Source organism: Urocitellus parryii, chromosome 3 (assembly GCF_045843805.1).
Source record: "Urocitellus parryii isolate mUroPar1 chromosome 3, mUroPar1.hap1, whole genome shotgun sequence".
NCBI classification, from domain to species: Eukaryota; Metazoa; Chordata; class Mammalia; order Rodentia; family Sciuridae; genus Urocitellus; species Urocitellus parryii.
In genome coordinates, this window is record NC_135533.1 from 3138144 (window position 1) to 3165892 (window position 27749).

General features: G+C 58.6%; 1 protein-coding gene across 1 annotated transcript in view; it reads left to right on the forward strand.

Moving 5' to 3' along the window:
- Positions 1–27173, forward strand: part of Dpp6 (dipeptidyl peptidase like 6) — a 600350-nt gene extending 573177 nt beyond the window's left edge. Inside the window, exons 18-26 of the mRNA XM_026406182.2 lie at positions 7170–7268; positions 10271–10340; positions 13635–13829; positions 19799–19853; positions 22161–22272; positions 24018–24076; positions 24951–25023; positions 25120–25193; positions 27027–27173. Of these exons, the coding sequence (XP_026261967.1) occupies positions 7170–7268; positions 10271–10340; positions 13635–13829; positions 19799–19853; positions 22161–22272; positions 24018–24076; positions 24951–25023; positions 25120–25193; positions 27027–27173 (884 nt within the window). The remainder of the gene's footprint in view (positions 1–7169; positions 7269–10270; positions 10341–13634; positions 13830–19798; positions 19854–22160; positions 22273–24017; positions 24077–24950; positions 25024–25119; positions 25194–27026) is intronic.
- The last annotated feature ends 576 nt before the right edge of the window (positions 27174–27749 follow it).

Consider the following 27749-nt stretch of genomic DNA (forward strand, 5'->3'; position numbering starts at 1 on the left):
GGGCTTCTACCCCACGCCCGCCATGGCCAGTTCCCACGCTGCTGGGCTCTCCTGGAGGAGCCTGGGTGCCAGCCTGCCTCCTGCCCTTTGTGTGGAAGTGCAGAGGTGGACTGCATCACTTCTGCCAGAACCCCATCACACGGGTGCCCTGGACACAGGAGAAGCTGTGCGCCCAGGGGTGGGGAGGAGAGTAAGGACAGAGACCAGAGGGGCCCTGGCCTGCCTGGGGGGTGTACCCAGTCTCCCCATTTGTCTGGCTCCCTGTGGTCAGAGGGCCTCTCCGGGTCCTTCTCTCCTGCAGGCCAGGCAGGCTTTCTCCAAAAGGACCAGAGGAGCAGACAGGAAGCCCCAGTGGGGCCCACGGAGAGGGACTCACACTCAGGGAGGGCTCTCCAACTGAAGCTCGAGGGCCCGAGGGTGGAGCAGGAAGCGGGACTTCCAAGGCCAAGACGTGGTTCCTACACTGTGGAGTGTAGGGTCTGCTCCAGGCAGAAAAGCCTCAGACAAAGTGGCGCATTGCAAAGCGTCTCATCCCCACGGCCCTCCTTGCCCCTGTGACAAGCCACGGCGGGACAAGCTGAGCAATGGAGGTCTGAGCCGCCAGACAGTGGGGACCTGTTCCTTGCGGAACTCCAACTGCTCAACGAGGAAGGAGAGAGAGTTGAAGAGAGGACAGGAGCCAAGGAAGGAAGAGACAGCAAGAGGCCACTTGCAGGTGCTCCAGGGGCTGGACTTGGAGAAGACTATTTCGGTGTTGAGCTTCCTCAGTTCCCCTCCCCTGCAGGAGCAGGGGCCGGTCCCAGTGCCGCCCTGGGGGGTGGCGGAACCTGTAGGTGGTCACTGGAGCAGGACACTAACCCTGGAGCCCCAGGTTTGCCCCCCACTTCCTTCTGCCTCACCTCAGGATCCCCACCTGCAGGAGCAGACCTGGGACCACCTGGAAGTGAGAACCGAGGGCTGCAGCCCCCGTGAAGCGCCAAACCCAGCACTCCGAGTTCCGGCCCCAGGTACCGTCTGGGTGGGGTGACTCCCATCCTGGCCAGCTGTGACGCCTGGTGGACAAATGCCCTGTTTTCATTTTGTCCGTCAAACTGGTCCCAGTGAGAAGGCAGGAGGCTGATGTGCTGGGCCCTGCTCTCAGCAGCAGCCTCTTATCTGTGGGGTGGCTGGGCTGCAGCAGGGCCTTGTCACAGCCTCTGTGGCGGGTGAGGGCCCACAGGGGGGTTGGCATCCACCTCAGGCGGGCCTCAGGAGGTCAGGTCAGTCGGACTCCTCATGACTGCAAAGCCACTGCAGGACTCCAGGAGCAACAGGGAGGCGGACAGTGGGCAGCCACCCGCTCACCCCCACGGCTCTGCTCAAAGAATCCGCGGCACCTGCACCATTGTCTGCACTCTCTGTCCCCGTGAATATCCAGTGAATGCTCCCCGTGGAGGGCCGAGACAGGGAGGTCCCAGGGAGGGTGGCACAAGCTGCCACCAGTGTCTGCAAGCACGCGTGCTGGCCTGGGGCTGTCTTCAGCTGGGCCACTCAGCACATTCGTCCTCACCATGGAACGCGGGTGAGGGTCCAAGGGCCCACGGTGAGCAAGCTGTGGGGTCCTTTCCAACACAGGCGGCATGGCTCCAGCAGAGCCCGTCCTTCCAGTTGCAGGAGGAGCCTCCCTAATCCCCAAATCCCAAATCGCCAATGCTCCAGAGACATGAAGGTTTTGAGCACCAACAGGAAGACGCACACGGAGAATTCCGTGCTGACTTTGGTGCGGGGTCTCAGTCAGAGCACACGACATCTAACGCAAATACCCTCGAAGGTTACCTGCCGGACGCCTGCACCAGGCCACCGTGAAACCGAATGGATTTGGTGTTCAGCCTTGGGTGCCACACCAGGACATCTCACCACGGCCACACATTTCAGGGAGGAATGCTCAACCAAGAGCCACCATCTGCTCAGCTGCCCAGACCTCAAGCCCCAGGAGCCCTGGCTTCCCGTCATCGTCACCAGGTAGCACAGGCACAGTGTCCTCCACTGCTCCAAAACCGTTCCCAGTTCAGCCCAGCCCTGGTGAGGGTGCTGGGGCCGCGTGGCATGTGCCCTCACCCATTGGGATCAGGACATGCAGAGCAGCAGGGCTCTGTCCTGGGTCGGGAAGGCACCTCTGACCACCCTGAGGGGCTGAGCTACAGAGAGCAGGGTCCAGGTGGCTGCAACTGGACAGTGTGACAACGAGCAAGCTCCTGGACTGCAGAAGAAGCCACCACAGGGACAGCAAAGAGGACAGACACCATCAGGACCCACGTGCTGACACCAGGGAGGCCCTGGAAGGCTGGGCTGTGCGCACCCTTGGGGCAGGTGGCTCTCGCCCCAGGCCTGCTATGGAGGGGAATCACTGTTGCAGAATGCCTGTCCTTTCTCCCTCTCCCACCCTGACCCTGAACCTCCCTGGGAATATTTGACTTTTTCCCCTTTGGAAAATCTTATCTACAAACAGAGCCTGTGGTGTTCACAGCTGTGACTCTGAATTATTTAAAGGCTGTTTCCTTAAGGATGTAATTATGGCTGGGCAAAGCACGTTCAGTGGGTGCCTGAGTATGCAAACAACCTGGGCGTGGGGTAGAAAGTCCTCACAAGCACGTCTAACACGTGCGTGTGACAGCTGGATCCTGGTGGCTCACGGTGCAGGACTCTGGCAGACACACAGAGGGATTCCTAGGTCGGTTCCACAGCTTCCGTGAGAAAGGTGCAGGGCCTGGGGTGATGTCAGGATGGTCCACGACAAGACCCACGGTGCCTAAACTCCAGGCCGCCTGGCCACCGAGCCCTGTGGCGTGGAAGACCGTGCCCCGTGCCACTCTCCCTCAACCTCCCGGCCTCCTGCGTGCTTCCTGAGGGACGCCCACCAGGCTGTCAGGACGCCGCTCATGCCACCGCCTCTCTCAAGATGACGGGACATGCACCCAGCATGCAATCATGAAGGGCCCACGAGTGTTGCTAAGCAGCCTGGCTGCTGCCTGTAGGACCCGGAGTGACAGTCAGGTCTGGGCACCATGTGTGGGTGGGTAGGAGGACTGGGCACTGCCACGAGGAAGGGCTGCCAGGCCACTGCCCAGGGGAGAGATGAGGGCATGACCCACAGAGAAAGAGGGGAAAGGAGACTTAAGAGCCACCTTGTCCCTGCTCTCCAGGGAGAGGGTGACCTCTGCTGACCATGCAAAGTGTCTTGGAGTCTTCCTATGGTCTCTGCCATCAAAACATGGCCCTTCCTGGTCTGAGCAGAGAGGAATGGACAGGCCTTCCTGGTATCGCAGCAGCAGGCCAGTTGGATGCCTCCTGATGCCAGGCCTGTCCCCAAGAGAGGGGCCAAGGGCTTTCCAGCTTGTGGGCCAGCAGGGTGGAGTGGCCCGCCTCACCAGCCACAGGTGCTGTTCCTGAGGACAGGGCAGACGCTCACAGGGTTTCCAAATGCAGAGCAAGGAACCGACTCCAAGCCTGTGGCTCTAAATGCAGCCCCGGTGCCGGATGGAAGCCTGGTGTCCAGGTGCCTCTGAGAACTAGAGTGTTCACATGCTTGAAGAAGCGGTGAGGTGGCCAAAGAAAGCCTTACTGCAAAGTGGCATTCAGGCGAGGACCCTTGCCAAGACTCACCCCATGCAGAGGTGGACCGAGTCAACAGTCCACAGAACACCTTGCCCATGAGTGCCCTCACACCATGCCCTGAGTCCCCTCACACAACTCTGTGTTGTCCCCCGAAGTTCTTCTTCATTGAAGAGCTTCATTTTCAGCATCTAGCCGAGACATTTTCATTTTTTTCTATGTAGATGGACACAATATCTTTATTTATTTATTTTTATGTGGTGCCGAGGATCCAACCAGTTGCGAGGCAGGCACTCTACCCCTGAGCTGCTGCCCCAGCCCCAAGACATTTTCACTTCAAAACAAAACCCTTGCATGATCGTGTGGCATGTCAGTGTCCTCACAGTGAAATTCCTGCCGTCAGGCGTTTCCTGAAGCTCTTCTTTACTAGTCAAACATTGTACATCCCTCCTTTGACTCCTCATGCTGACACTTCCTTCCCACTGCTGGTCCCCAGAATTCTGTCCTGATGTCACATAGGCTTGAAGGTCTTTTAAACGTTTTTTAATTTTCCATGACCACGAGACCCATTATTTCAATCACCGGTGGTTCACATCAAAACCACGGAACACGCTGCACCTTGGTGGTTGTTAGGTATGAAAGGCAATGGTCGCTTTCATGTGTGGCTCTTCTTTGTCCCCTGCTGGTTCATGCACAGTCGGGAGATTTTCCTGATTTCTAGAATAAGCAGAAACAACAAGTTCCTATTCTCTGGCTTCTTTGCCAGTTGCTTCCTGTTTCATCGGAAACAGAACAGGTGAGAGGCTGTGAGCAGGCGACGGGGAGCCCTGTATGGCTGTGCTCCTCTCCTCGAGCCCTCTCCTGGCCACGTGCAGGAACAGGCAGGCCGTCACCCTGAAGGCTGATTCTTGGTGATCTACGGGCATTTGGCCCAGTTAGATGCCCCGGCACTTTTATTAAAACCGACTGTGTTGCCAGAGGGTGCCTGCCCATCACCAGGGCTTCTCTGCCAGCCTCAGTGGTCCAAGTCCTTGGTATGCAGCTCACCTGCCCACAAAAGGCACAGGGACAGGTGAGTGGCTCAGAGGCCTGCCTGTCCACCTGAGGCACGTGAGGCCAGGATGAAGGGACATGGGAAGAGGTGGTCCTGGAGGCCCCGTTCCTTCTCAGCACATTTGCTGACAGACACATGGCTGCGGAGGCCAGGGAACCAACCCAGGGACCCCTCTGTGTGTCTGCAAAAGTCCTGCTGACCCCTGGGTGCACACACACAGGCTTCCAGCAGGGAGAGGGACCATCAGGCCTGCGTGACCTCCGCTCAGCATCTTTGGTGGGCCACCTGGCATTTGGCCAATCACAGGTAGGGATCAAGCAAGCCCTCGAGGGGGTCCACACCCCTCAGAAGTACCTGCAGGGCCTCTTTCCCCACTCCAGGGCACACCAGAGGGGGCTGCAGGCCTTGCTGCTTATGGGCAGCTCTCGGGGACTTGAGGAACCTGCAGGTGGGTCAGTGTGACAACCGCTGCACCACCCCCAGTGGCACACTGTTGTCCAGGTGTCTGTTGGTTTCCTGGGGATCTGGTCACCTCTTTTCCAGAATTGAGCGCAGAGCCCAGGGCCATTTGGAAGTGTCTCGGAGCAGGCCAGGGCCGCGTGGGGTTGGGGGGCAGCCCTCGTGAGCAGGCATCTGTCTCTGCGGGCTCACTGTGTCCAGATCTGATAATAGCTAATTCCACCAAATATTAGAGGGGCTCACATTTAATTAAGGAGTGGCCATTTGTATGCTCCAGACTGGAGGTCCCCACTGCCCGGAGTCAAAGGAAGAGTCCTTCAGGGAATATGCCAATCTTTTCTCATTTCTCTGCAGGGCTCCTGCCCTCTTTGAATGCAATTATGGGAACAAATAAAATGGCTTAACTCAGCTCCCCTGTGACACAGTCAGCTCTCTGCTGATAAAACCAGTTGTGTGGGCAATCATTAAATGAGAAATCTAATATTTAACTAAATTTAATAGTCTGTGGCTTTGCTGCTCTTCTGTGAAGGGTGGGATTTAATAGAGAGGAGCGAGCTATTCACATGCAGCTGTGCCGTCAGTGAGCCGGGAGAGCATCGAGCGCCCCACGTGAAGCCACAACTCCCAGGCCCAGAGACCAGTGACGGGCACTTGGCAGGTCCCCAGTAGCCCTGGGCAGGCCTCACTCATGCCGCAAACATGACACACTGAGTAGGAAACTTCTGCTTCTGACCGGCCTGGGAGGTTGCTGAGTGATGCCAGGAACATCCCGCCCAAAGGCATCAGTGAGGAAGAAGAGTGTACTTCCATGAACTGGGAGAGGGTTCTGGCCCTGCTCATTTTGCAATGTAGTGACCCAGAGCAGGCCTGGCCACCAGGACACCTCTCCAGCCCAGGCCCTGCAGGTGCCCAGCTGCAAAAACTGGCTGAAAGCAACTGACTCACCTTCTAATTTGCTAATTGCACTAATCTTCATGAGCTCACATTTTTCCGTGGGCCCCACATTTGTACACCCCATGTCCCTCACCTGCTGCCCGTCTGAGCCACTCCTGTAGGCAGGCAGAGTGATAAAGAGGTAAAGGTTCTCCCCAGGTCCTAGTGGACCTCCAGTGACCTGGACCTTTGAGATGACCTGGTAAGATCCAAGCACTGGTCTGCAAATTGCCTGGGTCTGGTCACATCAGAGAGCCACAGCACTGATTGGGTAGTCAGTCTCTCAAGCACAGGAAGCCGTCTGTGAGCCTAGTGAACATTTGCTTTGCTTAGTGTTGTTGGAGTTAGGCATGGAGCAGGGGTCGACCATCCGGCCTCAGCTTCCTTGACTCTTGCCACTCGACGGTCTGAACACCAGGCGCCCCTGAGGACCTTGGGCTTTCTGGACACCAGGAGGACCTCTCAGTGTCTGGTGTCCCGTGGCAAAGCATTGCCTATGGAGCGTTACTGTCCATGTGTACAGTTGTCCAATCTAGGGTCTCAAAGTCCAGATAGCTTTTTTTAGTCTTTATTTTTAAGTGGTGTTGAGAATCTAGTGCCTCACGCCTGCCAGGCGAGTGCACTGCCACTTGAGCCACAACCCCAGCCCCCAGATAGCTGTGTACTTAAGAAATCTGAAGTGATTTTGCAGGGAGAAAATATAATGAAGACCACATTTCAGTGTCCACTGTCTTTCTTTCCCTGGCTACTTGGGCTACTGAGTTTCAACCATCTGTCCTAACAGATACATAATGCCCGTTTTCCAAAAGCTAACAGTCCTGAGATGAGTCAGGCCAACTCTGCATGAGTAACAAATGCTCTGAGCACAGAATTCCAGGGGCGGAGGCAGCCTGCACAGTGGAGGGACCTGGCATCTGCCTAAGCTCCTGACTTCAGGCCGAACTCCCTGCCATGGCACTTGAGCAAGCTATTTAATGTCTCTCTTTCTTGGTCCATCCCATAGAAATAATAACTGTCACCCCAGCACTGGCTGGGGAGCAGGGGGACAAGGAGAGGGCCCACATGCACCCAGGTGTGCAGGCGTGCGGTGGCGGTCACCTGTCCCATGGCAGGGTTGCCTTCTCTCTTGCAGAACTCTTTGACCTGGAGACGAATGAGCATGTCCAGAAGGCCATCAGTGACCGGCAGATGCCCAAAATCGAATACAGGAAGATCGAGATTGATGATTATAGTAAGTGCTCCTCTTTTCCCCCTTTAAAAAGGAGAGCTGGGGGCTGCTGTAGAACCACCCACCGTAGCAGTTGCTGCTGAGCTCAGGAGCCGGGGAGCCGTGCAGAGGCTGCAGGCCTCGCCACCCACCCCACCCTCGGCTCACCGTGTCCACACCAAGGTGCTCACGGTGGTGACCAGCCCAAAACCAGGCAGAGCACACGACTCCTCTCCTTGGGAGCCAGCAGTTGAGGTGAAAACTCAAGTGAAATGCTGCCTTGGCAGGCCTCCCGGGAGACAGCCTCTCTGGAAGTCCCACCTCCAGCTGTCTGAGGTCTTCGTGACTTTGGTCTCTTGCCTCTGGGGTCAACAGTGAGTTGACAAGGGGCTTCCCTGCCTCTGGAGGAATACAGATGACAGGTGTGGGAGGGGCCTGAGGAGCAGGGGTCGACCATCCGGCCTCAGCTTCCTTGACTCTTGCCACTCGAGTCAAGGCCTGAGGAGCCCCTGTCACCTGCCCACTGAGGACATTATCAGGAGCACTCCTCTGCACGAGGCACAGGGACCCCAGCGGAGGCTGGAGGAGCCTGCAGCCCAAGGGGAGGCAAAGTCCTCATAGTGTCCTCTCAGCTGCACGCAGCTGGCTCCCAGATCAACCCACCAGCCTTGAAGAACCCAGTGCAAGCTGCCCACTCCCAGCCTCCCTGCCTCCCCGGACTCTTCCCTCCCGGCCTCCGACGCCAGCACCCTGTGGCTTGTTGACTGTGCTCCACAACTTAGACCTCAAGCCTGCAGGTGGCCTTCAAGTCCTTCCCTCAGCTCCCACTTTCCCAGCGTCTCTGAGTTGTCCCTAGGCCTCCCCTTTGGGCGAACGGTGACTTTGGTCAGCCACTGTCAGAGCAAAGCCTGGAGAGGAAGAGCAGGTGATGGGCTCCTCAGAGGGGTCAGCTGTGCTGAGGGGCAGGGAGGAGCCCCAGGCACCTGGCCTCGTAGCAGGTGCTCTGGGTCCACCCTGTCCCATTCAGAAGGTAGGACAGCAGCTTGTGGCCTGGCTCGGGGGGCCCTGAGGTGCGAGCAGATACCCTTGTGCTCCATGACCTAGAGAAGACCCAGATAGCTGGCAGACTGTGCCTCCCAGGGCAGGGAGCAAGGCCCACCCAGGGAAGCAATCAGATGGACCACGCTGCCCGCCACAGCTCACCGTGGGGAGCAGGAAGCAGAGGCCATGCCTGTTCAGAGGAGGTGTGAGAAGGGACCCTGATGGTCATGGACGACTCTGGGACATCAGACCGGCCCCTGCAGGGGGTGTTCAGTTGTATGAGAAGTTGGAGTGCCACTTCAGTGGGAAGGAGTGCAGGGTGGGGGTGCTGCAGGGTGGGGCCTGCCTGGCCCAGCCACCCCACGGTGCATCCCCAGCTCCTCAGCTAAGCACCCGGGGCCTCTGTCCCAGTCACAGCTCACAGTGTGTGCAAGGTCTGCTGAGACCACCTAAACGTGGCCGGAAGGCACGTGGGCCACCGTCCTGCAGGAGGCTACGCCCACCTTCCAAAGTCCAAGGAGTCTGTAAGTGGGATGTGCTGCAAGTCCCCCGCCACCGCAGAATCAGAGTTACCCCTCGAAATGCCCCTCTGTGACTGCTCTGAGGAAGGACCCGAGAGAGGCCCTCAAGGACAGAGAATTGAACACAGGAACTCCGTGTGCAGAGGCTGGGACTACCAGCTTTGGCCAAGAAGTGTGTCTGTGCTGTGGGGTATCGTGTGGGCTCCCGGCCCCAGTGTCCCTGCCTCGCAGCCTAGCTCTCTCCCCTCCACTGCTGTCCCCACGCTTCCAGTCCTGATGCCTGGGGCACCAGCATCACCCTCCTCTCAGGAAGTGCAGAGCCGGCCTTGAGGAGCCCATGCCAGCTCCCGCCTGCTGCCAGCGCCCCGGCACAGCTTTACCTGAAAGTGGGCACCCGTGCAGGGAGGGGGCACTGCTGGGTGTTCGGGGACTGACGTCGCCCCTTAGGAGCAAGCACGTCCTCGGTGCTGTCCCTCCTGGCCTCTGTTTTGGGGGCCTCGGGAAGCCAGGCAGGCTGCAGGAAGGACTCCCCGGAAGGAGCCCAGCTAACTCCTTCCCCAGGTATGCCCGCAGGTGCTGGGTGGCAGACAGCAGCCCGCACCACGTTCTAGGGGCAGGTGAATGACAAAGTCAGTGCCTGCCTCTCTGCCGGTCCCTGGATCACTGATCCAATTTGCAAGCCATTAACATTCAGCCGGGATCCCTAATGAGAAGCTGTGTCAGAGCCAGGCTGCCCAGCCCGGTGTGTCTGGTTAGTAATTGTATTGAAAAGCCACTAATTCCAACTTAATTGCTGTGCCTTCGGTAATCTGGGTTGTAGTTAATGTCAACAAACAAATTCTAACTTGGACCAGGAGGCTTGTTGGGGAGAGGTGGACAGAGGAAACCAGTGGGCCAGTTTGCTTGAGGCTCTGTTCTCACCCCCCACACACTGCCGAGGACCAAACCCAATGACCACGGTGGCTGCAGGACCAGCTCTTTTCCCAGGGTCCTCATCCTCTGGCTCCAGCAGTCAGACCTGCCCAGCATGAACCTGAAGACAGGGACTGGCAAAGCACCCAAGGGCTGTGTCCCTCTCCCCCACCTCAGCCCCATCCCTCAGTCTTCCTGTCCCCAAACACCCATCCCCAAAATGTGGCAGATGTGGCAGTGGCTGCCCTGGCTGGGCCTCACACTCCCGTGGGGCTTTTCTGCTGGCAGGTACCGCAGGGACCTGTCCTTCCTGGTTTCAATGTACACTCCTGGGAGGTGGACCTTAAGCTCCAGCCAGAAACGGAGCCTCCAGGCACACAGCAGGCCAGAGCCACTGAGAGGAAGCCTGGGCTGCTCTCTAGGTTTCCACCCACACCTCCCCAGAGCGCCCACAGGCCCCCACAACCCTGCAGACACAGACCCAAGGGGTGCCCCACCATCCACCCTGCTGCCCCCTCCCCCTGACCACCGCTGTGTTCCATTTCTCCACAGACTTGCCGATGCAGATCCTAAAGCCGGCGACCTTCACGGACACAACCCACTACCCCTTGCTCCTGGTGGTGTGAGTACAGCTGCCTCTTTCCTTTTGTGTTGGGGCCCAAGGCACCAGGAGAGGTGAACACTGAGCTAGAGGACAAGCAGAGGAGACTAGAGTGCCAGCTCAGCACCCAGCCAGTTAAGACAGCAGCAAAGACCAGGTTCCTTCCATAGCTCCCAGAGACCCCCAGAGCTTGGAGGAGGATGGAGGCCCATCCCCAGGCTACTCCAAGGCTGGCTGCCTCAAGGACAGCAAGTGCTTAGTCAGACACCAGGGATTGTCTGGTGGGCTGGCACCATGTTGAGCAACAGCAAAGATAGCTCATGGAGGGCAGGAGGGACCTTCCTGAAGATAGCTCATGGAGGGCAGGAGGGACCTTCCTGAAGATAGCTCATGGAGGGCAGGAGGGGACCTTCCTGAAGATAGCTCATGGAGGGCAGGAGGGGACCTTCCTGAAGATAGCTCATGGAGGGCAGGAGGGGACCTTCCTGAAGATAGCTCATGGAGGGCAGGAGGGACCTTCCTGAAGATAGCTCATGGAGGGCAGGAGGGGACCTTCCTGAAGATAGCTCATGGAGGGCGGAAAGGGACCTTCCTGAAGATAGCTCATGGAGGGCAGGAGGGGACCTTCCTGAAGATAGCTCATGGAGGGCAGGAGGGGACCTTCCTGAAGATAGCTCATGGAGGGCAGGAGGGGACCTTCCTGAAGATAGCTCATGGAGGACAGGAGGGGACCTTCCTGAAGATAGCTCATGGAGGACAGGAGGGGACCTTCCTGAAGATAGCTCATGGAGGACAGGAGGGGACCTTCCTGAAGATAGCTCATGGAGGGCAGGAGGGGACCTTCCTGAAGATAGCTCATGGAGGACAGGAGGGACCTTCCTGAAGATAGCTCATGGAGGGCAGGAGGGACCTTCCTGAAGATAGCTCATGGAGGACAGGAGGGGCCCTTCCTGAAGATAGCTCATGGAGGGCAGGAGGGGACCTTCCTGAAGATAGCTCATGGAGGACAGGAGGGGACCTTCCTGAAGATAGCTCATGGAGGACAGGAGGGACCTTCCTGAAGATAGCTCATGGAGGACAGGAGGGGACCTTCCTGAAGATAGCTCATGGAGGGCAGGAGGGGACCTTCCTGAAGATAGCTCATGGAGGGCAGGAGGGGACCTTCCTGAAGATAGCTCATGGAGGACAGGAGGGACCTTCCTGAAGATAGCTCATGGAGGACAGGAGGGACCTTCCTGAAGATAGCTCATGGAGGGCAGGAGGGGACCTTCCTGAAGATAGTTCATGGAGGGCAGGAGGGGACCTTCCTGAAGATAGCTCATGGAGGGCAGGAGGGGACCTTCCTGAAGATAGCTCATGGAGGACAGGAGGGACCTTCCTGAAGATAGCTCATGGAGGACAGGAGGGACCTTCCTGAAGATAGCTCATGGAGGACAGGAGGGACCTTCCTGAAGATAGCTCATGGAGGACAGGAGGGACCTTCCTGAAGATAGCTCATGGAGGACAGGAGGGGACCTTCCTGAAGATAGCTCATGGAGGGCAGGAGGGGACCTTCCTGAAGATAGCTCATGGAGGGCAGGAGGGGACCTTCCTGAAGATAGCTCATGGAGGGCAGGAGGGGACCTTCCTGAAGATAGCTCATGGAGGGCAGGAGGGGAAATTCCTGAAGATAGCTCATGGAGGGCAGGAGGGGACCTTCCAGGTTAGGCTGTCCCTGAGCACAGTCGGGGGAGGCCTAAGCCTTGGACCCTGCCTGCTACTGGCATTCTGATAGCTGGACCAGCTCAGGTCTCACTGCCAGGAGCCAAGCATCATCCCTAGATGGCCCTGAAAGTGTAGTCTTCCTCCAGCTGGCCAGCAGACCCTTGCTTTAGACACCAAGGTCCTTTCACATGCTCTGTAGGCACCTCAGAAGTGGCTGGGTCTGCCTGGGGCTCTTTGCAGGCTGGGTTCCTATCCTGGGTGTGCCTGTTAACAGGCCCCTATGCTAACAGCAAGGTGGGTGGTCACCTGCACTCACACTCAGAAGCTCTGGGATTGTGGCAGGGGACAGATAAGGCAAGACACCAACTAGGAACTGGAAGCAGGTTTATTGGGCTGCAGCCAGGTTCAGAGGGCACAGCTTTTGCTGTAATCAATCAATCCCCTGAACCCCGAGTTCAGGCAGTTTCAGAAGTTTATACCCAGCCTGTGAGGGGAGGGGCTCAGAAGGTCCCAGTCTGTGGGAGTTCACATAAAGCAGCTTTCTGTTTTCACTGTTCTGGGAAAGTTAACCCTTCAAGGATGGCACCTGAGAAGAGGGGAGCTTCTCTCCCCTTTCTTTCCCCCCCTGCCAGCTGTTAGCTTATCTTAGAAATGTAGCCGTCTCTGTGAAGCCCAGCTCAAGGCCAGAGGCCTCGTTAAAGGACCTGTCTTTTTTAAATCACACTTTGCATTTGTAAACACACTTCTACCAACCACTCTACTGGATAAATTTTTGTGAAAATCTAGTAAAGGGGCGTCCAGCACCTGGGGTGCTGTCTTTCAGGCCAAGTAAGGTAGGGCGACAGGAAATAAGAAGTTTAACTAATTGAACTCTTTTGTAGAGACTCTTGGGCTGATAGTCCTAAGGTCAGTTATGGTCAAGATTCTGGAGAAGCTTAATCAGGATTTTCTGTGGAGGAGACGGTGCCACTACAGAAGGGCACCAGGGTCTGACACTGCCCTTGTCCATTTCCCACCTGCCCTTCCCAGACAGGGAGCGGGAGGAGCCGTGGAGCTCCCTTGCCTCTGGAGGCTGAGAAGGGTGAGTCCCAGCAGGGGCCTGCGCTGGGTGGCCGTAGGGAGCGTAGGACACTGCCCACCTGGTGAACACCTGATGGAGCTCCAGGGACCTCCTGGCCTCGCCCAGCTGCCATCCTGGGCTCAGCCCCTACGTCACACAAAGGCTTTGTGATGAGTCTAACATACAGACGCCAACCTGAACTGTGGTGTAGACGCCAACCTGGACTCACATCCCTTGATGTTTGGACTGGTTTAACACAGTTTCGCCAACAACACACACACACAAAACGCATGCACACTGCACATGTACCTACACACACCCCCACCACCCACACACCACCTGCACATAAACCACACACACCCCCACACACACCTCTACGCACACCCATGCACACCTCCACCCGTGTGTGTGAACAGTTCAGCTCGCCCACGCTGGCAGTGAACCTGGGACTAAGGGGTCAGCCTGTGGGTCAAGGGCAGGGTCCTTTAGGAAAGAACCTGCAGACACGCCAGCCCACCCTGTAGCACGCTGAGCTGTGACTGTCCTTCCAGGGACGGCACTCCCGGGAGCCAGAGTGTGGCGGAGAAGTTTGAGGTGACTTGGGAGACGGTGATGGTGAGCAGCCATGGGGCGGTGGTGGTCAAATGTGACGGCCGAGGCAGCGGCTTCCAAGGCACCAAGCTCCTGCATGAAGTGAGGAGGCGGCTGGGCGCCCTGGAGGAGAAGGACCAAATGGAGGCTGTGAGGTGAGCATCCGCTCGCGGGACGAGGGGCGCGTTCTCCGGCGGGGCTGTGCCCAGGGCCGTGGGATGGGTGCTCGTGGTCAGTGCTCGCATCCTGCCTGCCACCCGCTCTCACTCAGAAAGCTCTGTGCGCAAATCCAGAGCAGGCCCCCGGGAGACCTTCCTGTGGTGTCCCCACCGCTGTGTGGCTCCGGGGTTGAGTGGTCACTACACATGCTGGAGGCAGAGACTGGCAGTGGGGTGCCTTGCTTCTCCGTGTGGCCAGTGTTGCCCGTGTCCACACACGTCTTTGCCATCCGTCACTAGGGAAGAGAAGGTAGGGCAGAAAGGACAGAAAGAGAATCCGAGTGGGGTCATGCAGAGGGTCACCCTCATGACGGAGGAGACAGCCCCGGGCAGGCGCAGGTCGGGGGTCAGAAACGTCCTCCTGGATTCTGGGGACTGGTGCATCTTCGTCCTATCTGTCCCCTTCCATCCTTGTCACTGGGCCAATGAGACCAACCAGGTGCTACCCAGGTCAGGCAGTGCCCAGCACCAAGGGGCAGGGCTCAGTCATTTACTGAAGGTCATTTTCCCTGGAGATAAAGAGACGTGAGGAAGCCGTGCAGACCAGACGCTGGCTGTCCTCAGGCTCGCTCTGTAGGCAGTTCCCCGTCTTGTGGCACAACACGGTGAGCCGCTGACCGGGGCTCCCTGACAGGTGTCCCTGAACCATCAGTGGACTGTGCAGACGCACACTTGGGAGGGCAGGGAGGACGGGGAAGAGAAAGCGTGACCAGGCCCATGACGAAGCAGTGTCTCCAACCCGAGAGGGGTGCCTGCTCCACCCTCAGGCCATAAGGTGCACGTGCTGGGCCCGGGCGTGTGAGGGGGACACGGAGCACAGAGCCACAGCTGACTGCCCCCTGTGCCAGTTATCATTCCAGTTTACTTTGCAGCTTTTGAAGGGGCCACATCACTGGCTTTGCAAAACATTTTCTCTTGTTTTTTTTTTTTTTTTTTTTCAAAAAAAGCTGGATAGCGTGTGGTTGCACTCGATAAAGGACTTTAAACCCATGAAGCAGTGAGGGGGGACAAGTGGCTTCTCCAGGGTGATGGGAGCCAGGTGAACGTGGAGAAGGCCATACCTTCCCCTGTGAGTGTGACAGACAAGACCCAGGGAGAAATCGAGGACCTGGCAGTCAGGAAGGTGCACCTCAAGGTTGTGTTTGCCTGAAGTCAACGTGTGCATGTTCACACACACACACACACACACACACGCACCTCAAATGTGCTTTAAACAAGGCGCTGTGCTGGCTCTGAAAGTCCACAGGGACAGCAGATCCCGGGGTAAGAGATCCAGAGACCAACAGCCCCCTCCATCTGTTTATCCACCACGTGACCTTGTCCTGAGCTAACTCCTCACTGGATGGCAGGATGGCCATCAGAGGCACCTGCTCCGTGCCGCTTCATGCGCCTCCAGCAGGTTCAGGCAGGTGGAGGCCACTTCCAGAAACCTCCGTGAAGGAAGGGGAGCTCCCCAAGACTCAGCTCACAGACCTCTCCTTCCACGGCCCTGCCCTGCCCTGGCTGATTCCGAACCCAGAACCCAGCACCAGCACCAGCAAGAGAGGTGCAGGCAGTCACCCTGAGACCACGTGGGCCACGTTCTCCTGCTGGGGCCCCTCCTGGCAGAGGAAGGACGAGGGATGAGAACCCCTGGTTTCTGTTTTGAAGGAGGAGGAGCTGATGGGGGCAGGCCAGCAGCCGGCCATGTGTACTACAGAAGGCTTCCCATGACAGGAAGAGGAGGCCAGAGGGCTGGAGGCTGGCTGTCCCTCCTCCCTGGGCCTTTCCCCTGCACTCTGTCCTCTCCCCACCCAGCTCAGGCTCCTCTCACCATTGAGGACCAGGTGGAAGGTCAGGTGTCCTTCAGGCTCAGCTGCAGCACTTGGCTATGCCCTGCTGCCCCCCGAGAACAGGAGGACAGGGCAGTTCCACACTCACATTCTTTTCCAAAAATAAAGAATGGACCAGCCACGTGTTCAAAAACCAGATAGACCCTGTTCTAGAAAGACCGTCAGCCACGTCGAATCTCGACCACTGGAGCTCACAGGACAAGAGCAGAGAAACAACGGCAAAACCTAGAGCCACCAGGAGGCCGCAGGGTGGCCCTGGGTCCAGCCACACAACTTTGGCTCGTGCGGAGTGGGGTCTGTGTTCCCATTACTCAGAACGGCCAGTTTGGGCAGGATAAACATCACGAGGCCCACCAGGCTGACTCCCAAGGCTCCCCACTCTCACAAGCCATCCCATTCCCCCATCTCCCTGCAGCTGCTCCTTTTCTGATGGAGCCCATTGGACCTCATGTCCCATCAGCAGCTAACAGGAGAGAAGTCCCCTGTGTGAGGAGGGATGGTCACGTCAACACCTGATGTGGGCCCCGGCAGAGCCACACTAGCTCTGGGAGCACAGTGCTACAGAAGCAAGTGGCCCAGCCCAAAGGGCTTCAGTGAGAGGTGCCCGTGGCCAAGACCTTGAGGGGTGCATAGGGGACAGCCAGATGGCAACAGGAGACACATGTTCCAAAGGCCAGGGTAATGCCAGGCACAGCCCAGGGCGCCTGACACCCACTGCGCGGGTGGACCATGGAAGAGCAAGGGCGAGTAGAGGGGTGGATGGATCCTAGCACGGAGCCCGTGGAGGGGTGGGACGCACCTGGCTGGTGAGGGTGGAGCGGCCCCTGCTTGCCTACGCACCCCTGGAGGCCTTGACTTTGTCTCCTGACATCCTTTCCTTCCAGCTAAAATCTCACCTCCTGCCCCGCTCCCTCTGGGCTCTGCGGGCCCCCAAGGGCAGAACCAGCGCCTGGTGAGGGGGTGCAGGCAGGGCAGGAGGCACAGCAGGGCCACCTGCAGACAGCAGCTCTGTCTAGGTCCCCGCAAAGCCCACAGGCTCTCTGTGTCCCTGAGGCTCACGTCGCCACCCACGAGGGCTCCTTGGCCTCCAGTGGCACAGTGCCCCGTCCTAGCCGAGGGCAAGGCGTCTGCTCTGTCTGCCTGCCGAGCTCAGAGCTGCCGACTGCGCAGCCCGTCCCAGCCATCGTCACCGTTCACTGCGCTTCAGGCCTGCTCCCCGCTCACAGCACACCTCTTGAGGGTGCAAGTTTTGGGGTCCTCTGGACCCCTCCACCCAAGCCTGCAACTGAGCGAAGTACCAGCTGGATCAAGAAAGATGCCCGACTGGCTCTGATCAGCTCCTGGCAGTGGGTCCCCGCATCCCCCAGCAGCAAGCAGCCCGCCACACGCAGGGACCTGCCTCCCGTACAGCAGGGTCCATGTCCACAAGCAAATCTTCCTGCAGCAGCTGCCCAGCTGGCTAGTGGGAACATTGCTACAAGACAAGAGTCCTTGGTCCTGGGAAGAACGTGGTCATTTCCAGGTGGGCATCGTTAGCGGGATCTACCACCCAGCCATTAGAGGAGAGGCCAACCAAAGACCCAAGGTGGTCATGGACAACGATAAAACAAGGAAAGTTTCACAAATCAGAAAGGAGCCAAGACCCTGGCCATGTCCTCCAGAGGACCTGGGTTCACTCAAGTTCATCACGTTCTCCACAGGCTACACTCGGATCCCCAGCCACGTGGCCTGGACGGATATGTGGCCCTGGGGAGAAGTCTCACGGGCCAGGTTGACCCTTCTTGAATTAGCTGGTCATGCCAGACTCTTCGAGATTACCCAGATAGACTTCTGTAGAGTGTATAGACTTCAGGGCCTTGGAGGGAAATTCAGGAATTCAGAGAATGAGGCCCTCCTCCCCAGGGCATTTCCCCTGCACTGATGGTGTCCACACACGCAGTGCAGTGGTGGTGACCTGGGGCGTGAGAGCGAGTGTGTGTGAGTGAGAGAGAGGAGTGTGTGTGTGGAAGTGAGAGTGAGTGTGTACAAGAGAATGTGTGTGAGTGAGAGAGGAGGGTGTGTGTGCGTGTGCATGAGCATGTATTGTGTGTGTGTGTGCGCACAAGTCTCAAGTCCCAAATCTGGAGGACACTACTTTTAAAAAGAAAAAGCACTGATTCTCCAAGGCCAGGCCCCCAGAGCCGTGTGTGGAAGGGACACGCCTCTGAAACCAGCAGCAGGGTCCTTCCTGCCTCTGCCAGCCTCTAGGATCTCAGGCGTCCAGGTCCTGTGGCTGGTGGGTGCATCACCCTGGGTCCCACCATCACATCACATGGCTTTCCCCGGGGTCTCTCCTCTTGGAAGGGCTCTAGTCACATTGTATTAGGGCCCCTCCCTACTCCAGGGAGATCTCATCCCAAATTAAGTACATCTACCATTGACCCTGTTTCCAAATATGGCCTCCTGCTGAAGTCTGGGGATCAGGGTCTCCGTGCATCTTTGCAGGGACACAGCGCAGCCCGCACAGAGGCCCAGCACCATGGCCATCCTGCCTCCCTGCTCCTGCCCCCCATCACCTGCCCTCCCCCACCCAGAGGCAGCACTCCCAGCCCGCCAGCCAGCCCACAAGTGTCTGCCTCTGGATTCCTTAACCCAGCGGCCACTGCTCCATTCCCCACTGCCCACTGCCCACGAGCAGCTGAGGGGCGGGTCATGGCATCAGCACTCTGGGTGCAGCTGAGCCAGCCGTCAGAGGGAGGGGGAGGGACGCTCTGTAAACGCTCATAGAGAGCAGGTCGTGGGCAGCTCCGGGTTCCTGTCCTCCAGCCCTGCCTGACTCTGGAAGGCTGGGGCAGCACCATTTGGAACGCAGACTACACGTAATTGGCTTGTCAGGGTCCCACCCCTGTTCCCGCCTCCACCGAGCCCGTGTCTCAACGTTGGGAGCCCGTTAAGTTTATCCCGAGAACTGAGACCCTGAAGTCTAAGGACCTGCCTGAAGGTCCCAGACTCCTGTGGCTGAGTCACAGTGGGAGGCAGGGATCCTGACTCTGGGAGCAGAAGCTTCTGGAAGTCGAGACCTGTAGGTTATGTGACGTTTGTCCCCAAGACTGACCCGGGGCCTGATGAATGGCAGGTACTCAGTAAGCAGGAGAGGAAGAAGGAGGAGGAGGAGGAGGAGGCACCCTATTCTGCCCTCAGCTAGTCCTCAAACCGAGGCCTGGAGGGATACGGCTTGGTCCCCGTGTTCTAGATACAACCTGGGGAGCCCCGTTACACTAAAACAGTGACATGACAACCAAAATCACCCCAGTTCTGCTGAAGCCAAGGAAGTCACCTCCTGTGCCCCCAGAACTTGTCGTGTCTTCTGTCATCAGCAGAAGAACGCTGTTCCACCCGGGACGGCTGCCACATCCTGGGGCCCGGGGTCCTTGGCAAGTTGGCAGGCCTGGGAGGGGGCCCCTGGGACCCAGCACCTAGAGCTTCACACCTCTCCTGGCCGAGGAGGGCGTAATGAGTGCAGGTGGCACCATCCAGCAGAATGGAACAAACAGGAGCCAGAACACACCAAGAAGTGGAGAGAAACCGGAGAGCAGCCGCTGCGGGCCGGTGGCAGGTGCCCCCAGGGAAACCCAGCCAGCTATCCCGGGAACCTCCAGCAGGTGGCAGGACGGACGCAGAAGTAGGGTCCGGAAACCAGAGACTGCAGTCACTTTGAGGACACAGCGGGGAGGGTGGGAAGATTCTAGTGAGGAGGCAGCAGGCCCTGGGACATCCGGGTGGACACCAGCTGGTTGCTCCCCAGCAGGGCCAGGGCAGAGAACTTAAGGAAGGAGTGTATCTGGTCATCTAGGGACAAGACAGGAACCTCCTCCAAGAACTGGGGACAAGGGCACCACAGTGGGATGAGCTCAGAGGTCCACTCTCAGCCCTGCAGCTCACAACCAGGGCTCCTTGGGCCCCTGCTGGCCCCAGAGGACCACTCCTCAAAGAGGGGTGTTCATGCTGGAGACGGTGGGAAGTGTCTGTGGGCCACTGGGCACAAAGCACAGCCCTGGGGCCACTGAGTCCCCTCCCTCCTCCTTGACCTTGCAGGACCATGCTGAAGGAGCAGTACATCGACAGAACGCGGGTGGCTGTGTTCGGGAAGGTGAGTGTGCCGTCTCCTGTCCAGGCCCCTCTGCTGCGTCTGGACCAGGCTCCCCTGACCTGGGGGGTTGTCTGGGGTCTGGGGAGTGAGTGCTGATTTTTGAAGAGCAGGAGGTTGGCAGTGTTGTGTTTGCAGCAGAGGGAGCCGTCATTCATCAGCCATGACCAGTGCTTCTCCTTGCTCTCCAAGAGCGAGCGGCCGGGTCCTTGCTGGAGGGCTCTGTGTCCTCAGTATCTTCTTCCGGAGCCTGTGCCTGCTTTTGCTGTGGGACCCAGGAAAGGAGAGCAGCGGGAATCTGTTTCTGGGTGTCCTCCTATCTCCACCTTGGCTTTGTGGAGGGGGAGGAGGCTCACTGTCAGACAGAGGAGCGTCCACCTGGGGGCTCAGGTCAGGGCTGTGGCTGGTATAGGCAGGCCACAGTAGAGGCCCAGGGTTGGGGGTGCCTGGAGAGCCACACCATGGTTCTGATGTGTCCACCGCCCTGTGTCTGGACCAAGGCCTCTTGATCTCCAGAAGGCAAGACCCCGGGGCTGTGCAGAGGCCCCCACCATAAGCCCACTGCAGGGGGAGGCGCAGCAGGCCATCTGGGAAGCAGCTCCAAAATCATGGCACCCAGCACTGGGGAGGGAGCGTGTGACCTTCCTGGTTATGGGACAGACCAGAGCCTGGGACTATCCCAGAGGCTCTCTAGGCATATGGAGGCCACTCCCTGCCTGAGAGACCCCAGAGCCAGCTGGACGGCCGATGAGTATATCCCAGGGTCACCTCTTATCACGTACCTGCCTCTGGAAGTCACTTCCTAGCAGACTGGTGGCCGAAGCTGGGGCGCTGGTCAGTCTCCATGGTCCTCACTCTCCCCAACACGTGGATGCACAGCCGGAGAGCTCGGCCTCCATTCCTTGCCTAGACATCCCACCCATGAGACCTTTGCTCTGGACACAGCAGGTGCAAGGGTCACCTGGTGGTCAGTGGGCTCTCCCAGTGATGGCTGGCCCAGCCTGTGGAAACCCAGGACACTGCGGAGAAGGGACCGTGCACCTGTAGATGTGGCCCACTCGCCCAGCCCACAGCAGGAGTCCGGCCCAGACACTCGCGGCCCCCGCCGGCCTTTCTTGGGCGCTCTGCCCTCATGGAGGCTCACGCTCCTTCCAGGGGCGGAGTTTGTTGGGGCTGTTTTGACCTAAGACACAGGTTTCGAGAGCCTGTGAAGGAAGCATCCTGCCGTCCCTGAAGGTTGGCCTTCGGGGACCTTCTGGGACCCTGTTTCCTCTGTGTCCACTCAGGTGAGCCCAGGAGTAGCTGGGCTCTGTGCCCCTCATCATGCCGTGCAGGACCCGGGCCACACAGCCCCGAGCAGATGGTCTGCTCCACACAGGGAGGGACGCCTGTGCCCCCGGAGACAGGGAGAGAGCGTGGGTCTCTCCATCCTCCTGCCGTGCCCCCACTGGCCACAGCCCCAAGCCCAGCACAGGCCCACACACTCACAGGCTCACACACGCTCACACACACTGACAGACCAGTCACGCAGACTTACACGCATGCTTGCTCGCCCGTCCCCGTGCACACGTGCACACACTCACATGCATGCTCTGAGGCCTGCTCACACAGGCCGGCAGCCCTGCGCCCTCTCCTGGCTCTCTGGGCCTTTCTCCTCAGAGCTCGCATCTGTGTCCTGGGCTCTGCTCTTCACCAGGCGACCAGCTCTGAGGGTGCTCTGTGGGCGCTGATGTAAATCTTTCCCTGGGGAGCCGCCCTTCGGGACAGCCCAAGGTCAACTGAGGGCTCCACCCACCCACAGGACACGTGTCTGTCGGGTGCAGTCCCGGTCCCTCCGTCCTCCCCCTGGCCTGGCCCGGCCCGGCCTGCACTGGGGCGTGGAGGAGGGCAGCCTGCTCCAGCCCTCGTGCCAGCGCTGCCTGGTCAGCAGCGGCATCTCCGCTGCACCTGCACACAGCTGTGCCACTCGGCTCGGAGCCCAGAGAGGGCAGACCACCTCGCTGGAAAGGGCTGTGCTGCGCCGCTCCTCCTGCCCTCAAAGAAATCTTCAAGTCATTTATCAGAAAGAGAAAGTCCAGGGGCTGGGGCTGGGGCTCCGAGGTGGAGCGCTTGCCTACCATGTGTGAGGCCCTGGATTCAATCCCCAGCACCACAGAAATAAACAAAATAAAGGCACTGGGTCCATCTACAACTAGAACTATTAAAAAAGAAAGAAAGAAAGTGAAAATATTCCCTCCTCTGAGGGGTTCCAGGGTGCGGGGTGGACGCCAGCTCTCCTTTCTGTCTTCTCTCTCTGACGTGCTCTCCCAGGACTACGGCGGATACCTGAGCACTTACATCCTCCCGGCCAAGGGTGAAAATCAAGGCCAGACCTTCACCTGTGGCTCTGCTCTGGCGCCAATAACGGACTTCAAGCTGTACGGTAATGCCTGGATAGGACCTGGCCCTGGGCCCCTTTGTGTGGCCCTGACAGCACCTCTGCACCCCAACCACAGGCACCCTCAGTCCATACCAAACCTGGGAGCGGGGAGAGTCAGGCACTGCTTTTGAATGGAAGAGTCCATCCTCCTAATACCAGCAGATCTCATCCCCAGCCCACGAGACCAGGAGCCAGAACTGGGGGCCAGCTCTCAGGAGTGCAGTCAGGACAGAAGGCGAGGAGGCCTCCAGGACCCCCTGGGCTGCCCTTCTCCTTGCTGCCAGAGTCCAGGCAGGACCCTGCACTGAGCTTGGGCACCTGGGGCGTTTGGCAGGCATGTGCTCACTGAGAAGGGCCTGGTGGCTGAGAGGCTCGGCTGCTCCTGGATGATCATTCAGTGAGGTCAAGAGTTCTGCTCCACCATGTGCTCTCCCTGGCTGGGCAGGCAGCAGAGTGGCTTTCCAGGGACGGGTGGTTAGGGTGACTGGCTGTGGGAGACTGGTGGAGGTGAGACCCCCAGGTCAGGGTGGGAGCAGCCCTCTGCCCAGGCACAGATGTGGCCCCTTTGGGATTTAAGCTCCCTGCATTGTCCTCTGATCACCCAGCCCTTTTCTGACTGTGAGGGGCTTTGTGACCTTCACCCATCTTAAGACGTGCAGAGGGGTGGTTTATGTGGCTCTGAGAACTTGCTCTTGGGTCAGGGCTGAAGGCAGCCAGGCAACCCCACGCAGTGCTAGCTTGTGGGTGGAGAGCCCAGGGCACGTATTGGCCAGAGCCCTGCGGGAAGCCGCCCATCACCACACCCTCCTACAGCCCACACGCCCTATCTCAAAAGCGTGGACACCAGGCAGCAATCCAAGGGCCACTGTGGTCCAGCAGCCTCTGGGCGCCCACAGCTGACACCCCATCTTGGCATGAACGCTCCATGATCTTTCCAATGTAGATTTCAAGTCAGAATTCTACAAGAAACTCTCCTGGTTCCAATTTTGAGTAAGAGTCAGTTTCCCCTGGTATCTGCGTGGCATATATTTGATTTTTAAATTCAGTGAGATTTTTTTCTTAATTTCTTAATCATGCTGCTTCACATTTACCTGATTCAAATGTATGCACATGTGGCCCTCTGTGTCGTGTGTGTGTGTGTGTGTGTGTGTGTGTGCGTGCGTGTGTGTGGTGCTGGCCACGGTACCCAGGACCTCCTGCATGCTAGGGCTGCACTTAGCCATGGCCACAGTGCTGAGATGGGGAGTCCATCCTCTGTCTCTGCCACTCATGAAGGACTCCCCAGAACCCCGTGATGGGGGGAGAATTCCCCTGGCCTCCTGGCAGAGCAGCCCTGGCCTAGGCACTGACCTACGTTGGCATCTGGCCAATGCCAGGTCCCTGTAGGTCCTGGACCTGGAACTAGCATCAGGCAGGGCCGGGCCTAGATGTTCTAACAACATAAGTGGATGCTGATAGGAATGTGCTCTCTGGCCATGTGTTTCTGTTCCTGTGTGTGGACAGGAAGTGGGGCTACTCCTGATGATCTAAGATTCAGCTTAGTTAGGTTTGCTAATTCCAGTTTCGCAACACTCCTGCGTTTGAACACACCACTGCACTCTCTTACCGCCCACCCAACCAACCAGGATGCCCAGATGATGTTTAAAAACAAACATTTTGCCATGAAGTGCGGTGGGTGGGTCCCTGCACCCAGCCCATCCCTCGGGTCTGGGCTCACAGGAGCTGACCCCTCCTCTGCCCCCATGCAGCGTCTGCGTTTTCTGAGCGGTACCTGGGCCTCCACGGACTGGACAACAGGGCGTACGAGGTACGTTGAAGCACGATTGCCATGGGGAGATGGCGGCAGGTGGAATGGGTCAACCTCTTCTCCCCCACTCTCTGCTCCCCTCTATCTGGCCCCATCTCCAGCCTGCCCCTCTCTCTGGGCCAGGGCCTTGGCCCCTCAAAGCCCAGGCTGAGCTGGGCATGGTGGCAGAATGCCAATCATCCCAACTACCCAGAGGCTGAAGCAGGAGGATCCAAGTTCAAGTCCAGCCTCAGCAACTCAGTGAGACCTGTCTCAAAATAAAACAATGAAGGGGACTGGGGATAGAGTCCAGGGATAAAGCTCTCTGGATTCAATCCCCAGTGCCAAAAATAAAAAGACCCTCAGGCTGAGAACCCCAGCTCATCCTACCACACTCTGTCCTGGGTTTTGACCTCTCCCAGTGCGGTCTGTTCCCACCACAGGATCTGACAGGAAGAGTCCTGTCCTGACCCACTGGGACACAGGCTGTGGGTGGCTCCTGCCCCTGCACCTGAGCTGTTTCTCCTCTGGGAAGACGGGCTGTGGACAGGCCCAGGAAGTGCTTCTGGTACCACTGATGGCATGGGGCACCCAGTGGACTTGTGTGGCTCTCAGACAGGACACCCTTCCGCTCTGCCTGGGGGCAGGGCCTCTCCAGGGGCTCCAGATGAAACGATGGCCCTCCGAGGCCATCTGCCACTGAAGAAACTCCTTTTTCTCTCTCCCTTCCTCGCCTCAACTGCCTTCTCTCCCTAAAAGACTGAGCAGAGGATGGGAGCTGGGGCTCCAGGGGCGGCACTATGAATAGAGCATCCCAGTCCCCTAGTGTTCCCCGGACACCTTCCCAGCCCGCTCTCCCTGCAGCCCCTCACCTGTCCCCTTCCCATGTGTGCAGATGACCAAGGTGGCCCACCGGGTGTCGGCGCTGGAGGAACAGCAGTTCCTGCTCATCCATGCCACGGCGGACGGTGAGGACCAGCACCCTCGGCCCAGCTGGTGGAGACGCCCCGATGGTGTTACGGTGTTGGCAAATACTTTGCTCTTCCTTTTTCTTTCTCTTTCAGAAAAAATCCACTTCCAGCACACAGCAGAGCTCATTACACAGCTCATTAAGGGAAAGGCTAATTACAGCTTACAGGTACAGTATGCACATCTGCTGTGCTTCATTCTCAGGGCAAGACGTCCTCTTCCTGGGGAGAGAACGGAGGGCGCTCAGCACTCGTGTGTGCTGGGCACATCGGCCGTGGGCTGGGCACAGCCTCTCAGACACTGGCACACGGTTTCTTTTTCTCCTCGCGACGGTAGCTCAGCCCCACACTCAGGCCATACGAGATCCCTTTGGAACACAAGCCAGCACACCACGCCGTCCCTGGGCAGTGAGCAGGGCCAGCCAGCACACGCCCCACCCAGCAGCATGGCCGGTGGGGTGTTCCTGCATCGGGACATGGGTTGGCCTAGCTCTTGCCAGCATCCCTCTGGACAGTGCCACACATGGCCACAACACTTGCCATGCAGTCCCAGCACCGTCTGCGGCTGTTACCAAGTGCGACCTCCCAGGGACCAACCCACTGTCCGTCCTCACTGGCTCTGAATACTAACCCAGCAGCACCAAGCCTGGGCTCCCTCCAGCAACACACGGGGTGGCCTCTGGACACTTCTCCCGTTTCCTTCTTGCCCTCTGGTCCCTTTGGTATAACAGGTAGGACCCGATGGTCTCTGGGGCTTCAGAGATCAGTGGGGACTCGGCGGGTCACCCTGTCTTCCTCAGCGTGCCCTTGCCTGGCTCTGACTACCACGTGTGGCTGGCGGGTCAGGCGAGCTTCTGTCCAAGGGAGTTTGGCCCCAGATGATGAATGATGAACGGGACGGATGGATTTTGTCGTATTACAGTCAGCTTTCCCTCTGAACGTGATAGTTGTGGTACTGTGGATACTTCACGTGCACGGTGCAGCCACGGTGGGTTAGAAGGTGGTGCGTGTGCGGCACACTCCCCGAGGTGCAGGCTGAGTCCAGCTGGCTGGTGCTGAAGAGCGTGCATCGCTCGCTCCATCTGTGCCCACGAAGAGACCCTTGTGCCACACATGCAGGCACAGCAGTGTCCTAACAGACACTTAGTGAGTTCCTAGCCCTGACCAGCTCCAGGGGAGCCTGTGGGGTCAGGGGAGAGAAGGAAGAGGAGGCAGACCTCCTCCTCCATTCCCTTTTGTGAGCTCCCTATTTTAACCTAAGTATGCGAGCCTAATGAAACCATAAGGTAAAGGTGAACGCCACCCTCAGCGACATCAGAGAATTCAAAACACAGAGCTGCCTGGGGTCCCTGAGAACCCACTTGTGGCAGACGGCACAGCGCCCCCAGGGGCAGGCGGTGTCATTGCACTGGGGGTAGAATAATGGGCTCTGACCCAGCAGGACCAGCCCGCGGGCCAGTCCTCCCACATCCCAGACCTCCTCGTCGGTGCTGGACGGGTGTTCTCCCATTGACCTCTCACACACCGTGTCAGCAGAGTCTGTCACAATCATCCTCCCACCTGCACACCTGGAAGGCGAGGCCCAGGCAAGGTGCACGGGTAGCCAGGCAGAAACGGGCTCGGCACCTCCGGGACCCTCCCCCTCTCAGAGGGTGGCTGGCGTGGGCAGCGTTCTTATGGAAATCCTGGCACCCCCATTCGGGATACAGCCTCTGAAGACCCCAAGTATGTGCCCAGGTTGCAAATTCAGAAAAGAGGCCTAGAGGGCTGAGTCTGTTGAAGGTGGCGCTTCCTAGCACACCGACTCCCGCTGCGCGCCACTGCCCTTGGCAGCGGCCCGTACCAGGAGAGAATGGCGCTTGCCATTGAAACCCTCCAGAACCGATGGTGCCAACTGAATTCAGTAGGAGGCCTGGGGGCTTCTGGGTGTGTCTCCTCATGCGCGTCCCTGTGTCCCCTGGGAGGGTGGGCCAGGGTGATAACTCCTCCTGGGCTTCTTGCAGATATACCCCGACGAGAGCCACTACTTCCACAGCGCTGCGCTCCAGCAGCACCTCTACAGGTCCATCATCAACTTCTTTGTGGAATGCTTCAGGGTCCAGGACAAGCTACCAGCCGCTGCAGCGAAAGAGGACGAGGAGGAGGACTGACCGCGTGCCAGCCCTCGGCACAGACGTGGCTCTTTCTACCACAATATGCAACTGAGGAATCCCCCTGCCGCCCTCCTCCCCCCGGGGGCCGGGCGGAGGTGTTGAGGTCCCACAGCATGCCTCCTGGGTACCTAAGGCAGTTTGGCTTGGGAGACCAGCTCCCTCCCCAGGGGAGATGTGTCCCCTCGCAACCTGGAACCCCCAGCTCGGCCGCATCGCCTCCTCCTGGCCCCACAGTGACTGGCACATCCCATGGCCCCTCCCCCAGGGGACACAGCAACGGACAGATGGCAGTGAGGGCCACTTGGAGCCCACAGGAAACCGGCCCCTAAGTCCAAGCTTTCAGTGGTAGCATTAAGACCACCCCCCCGCGCTAGCGTGCTGCGGCTTGCGGCAGGAGTGCGCCCTGTGTGACTGGACCGTGCCGTGGGAGTGAGGACGGCGGCCAGGACAGCCCCTTGTCTTGGCTGGATGTGTCCACACTGGCCTGTTCTTTCCTATAACCAGGAGTTGGCATCACTCGGGACTGCACCAAGGAAACAGACCCTTTTCTGTACAAAGTCTTACTGTAGCTAC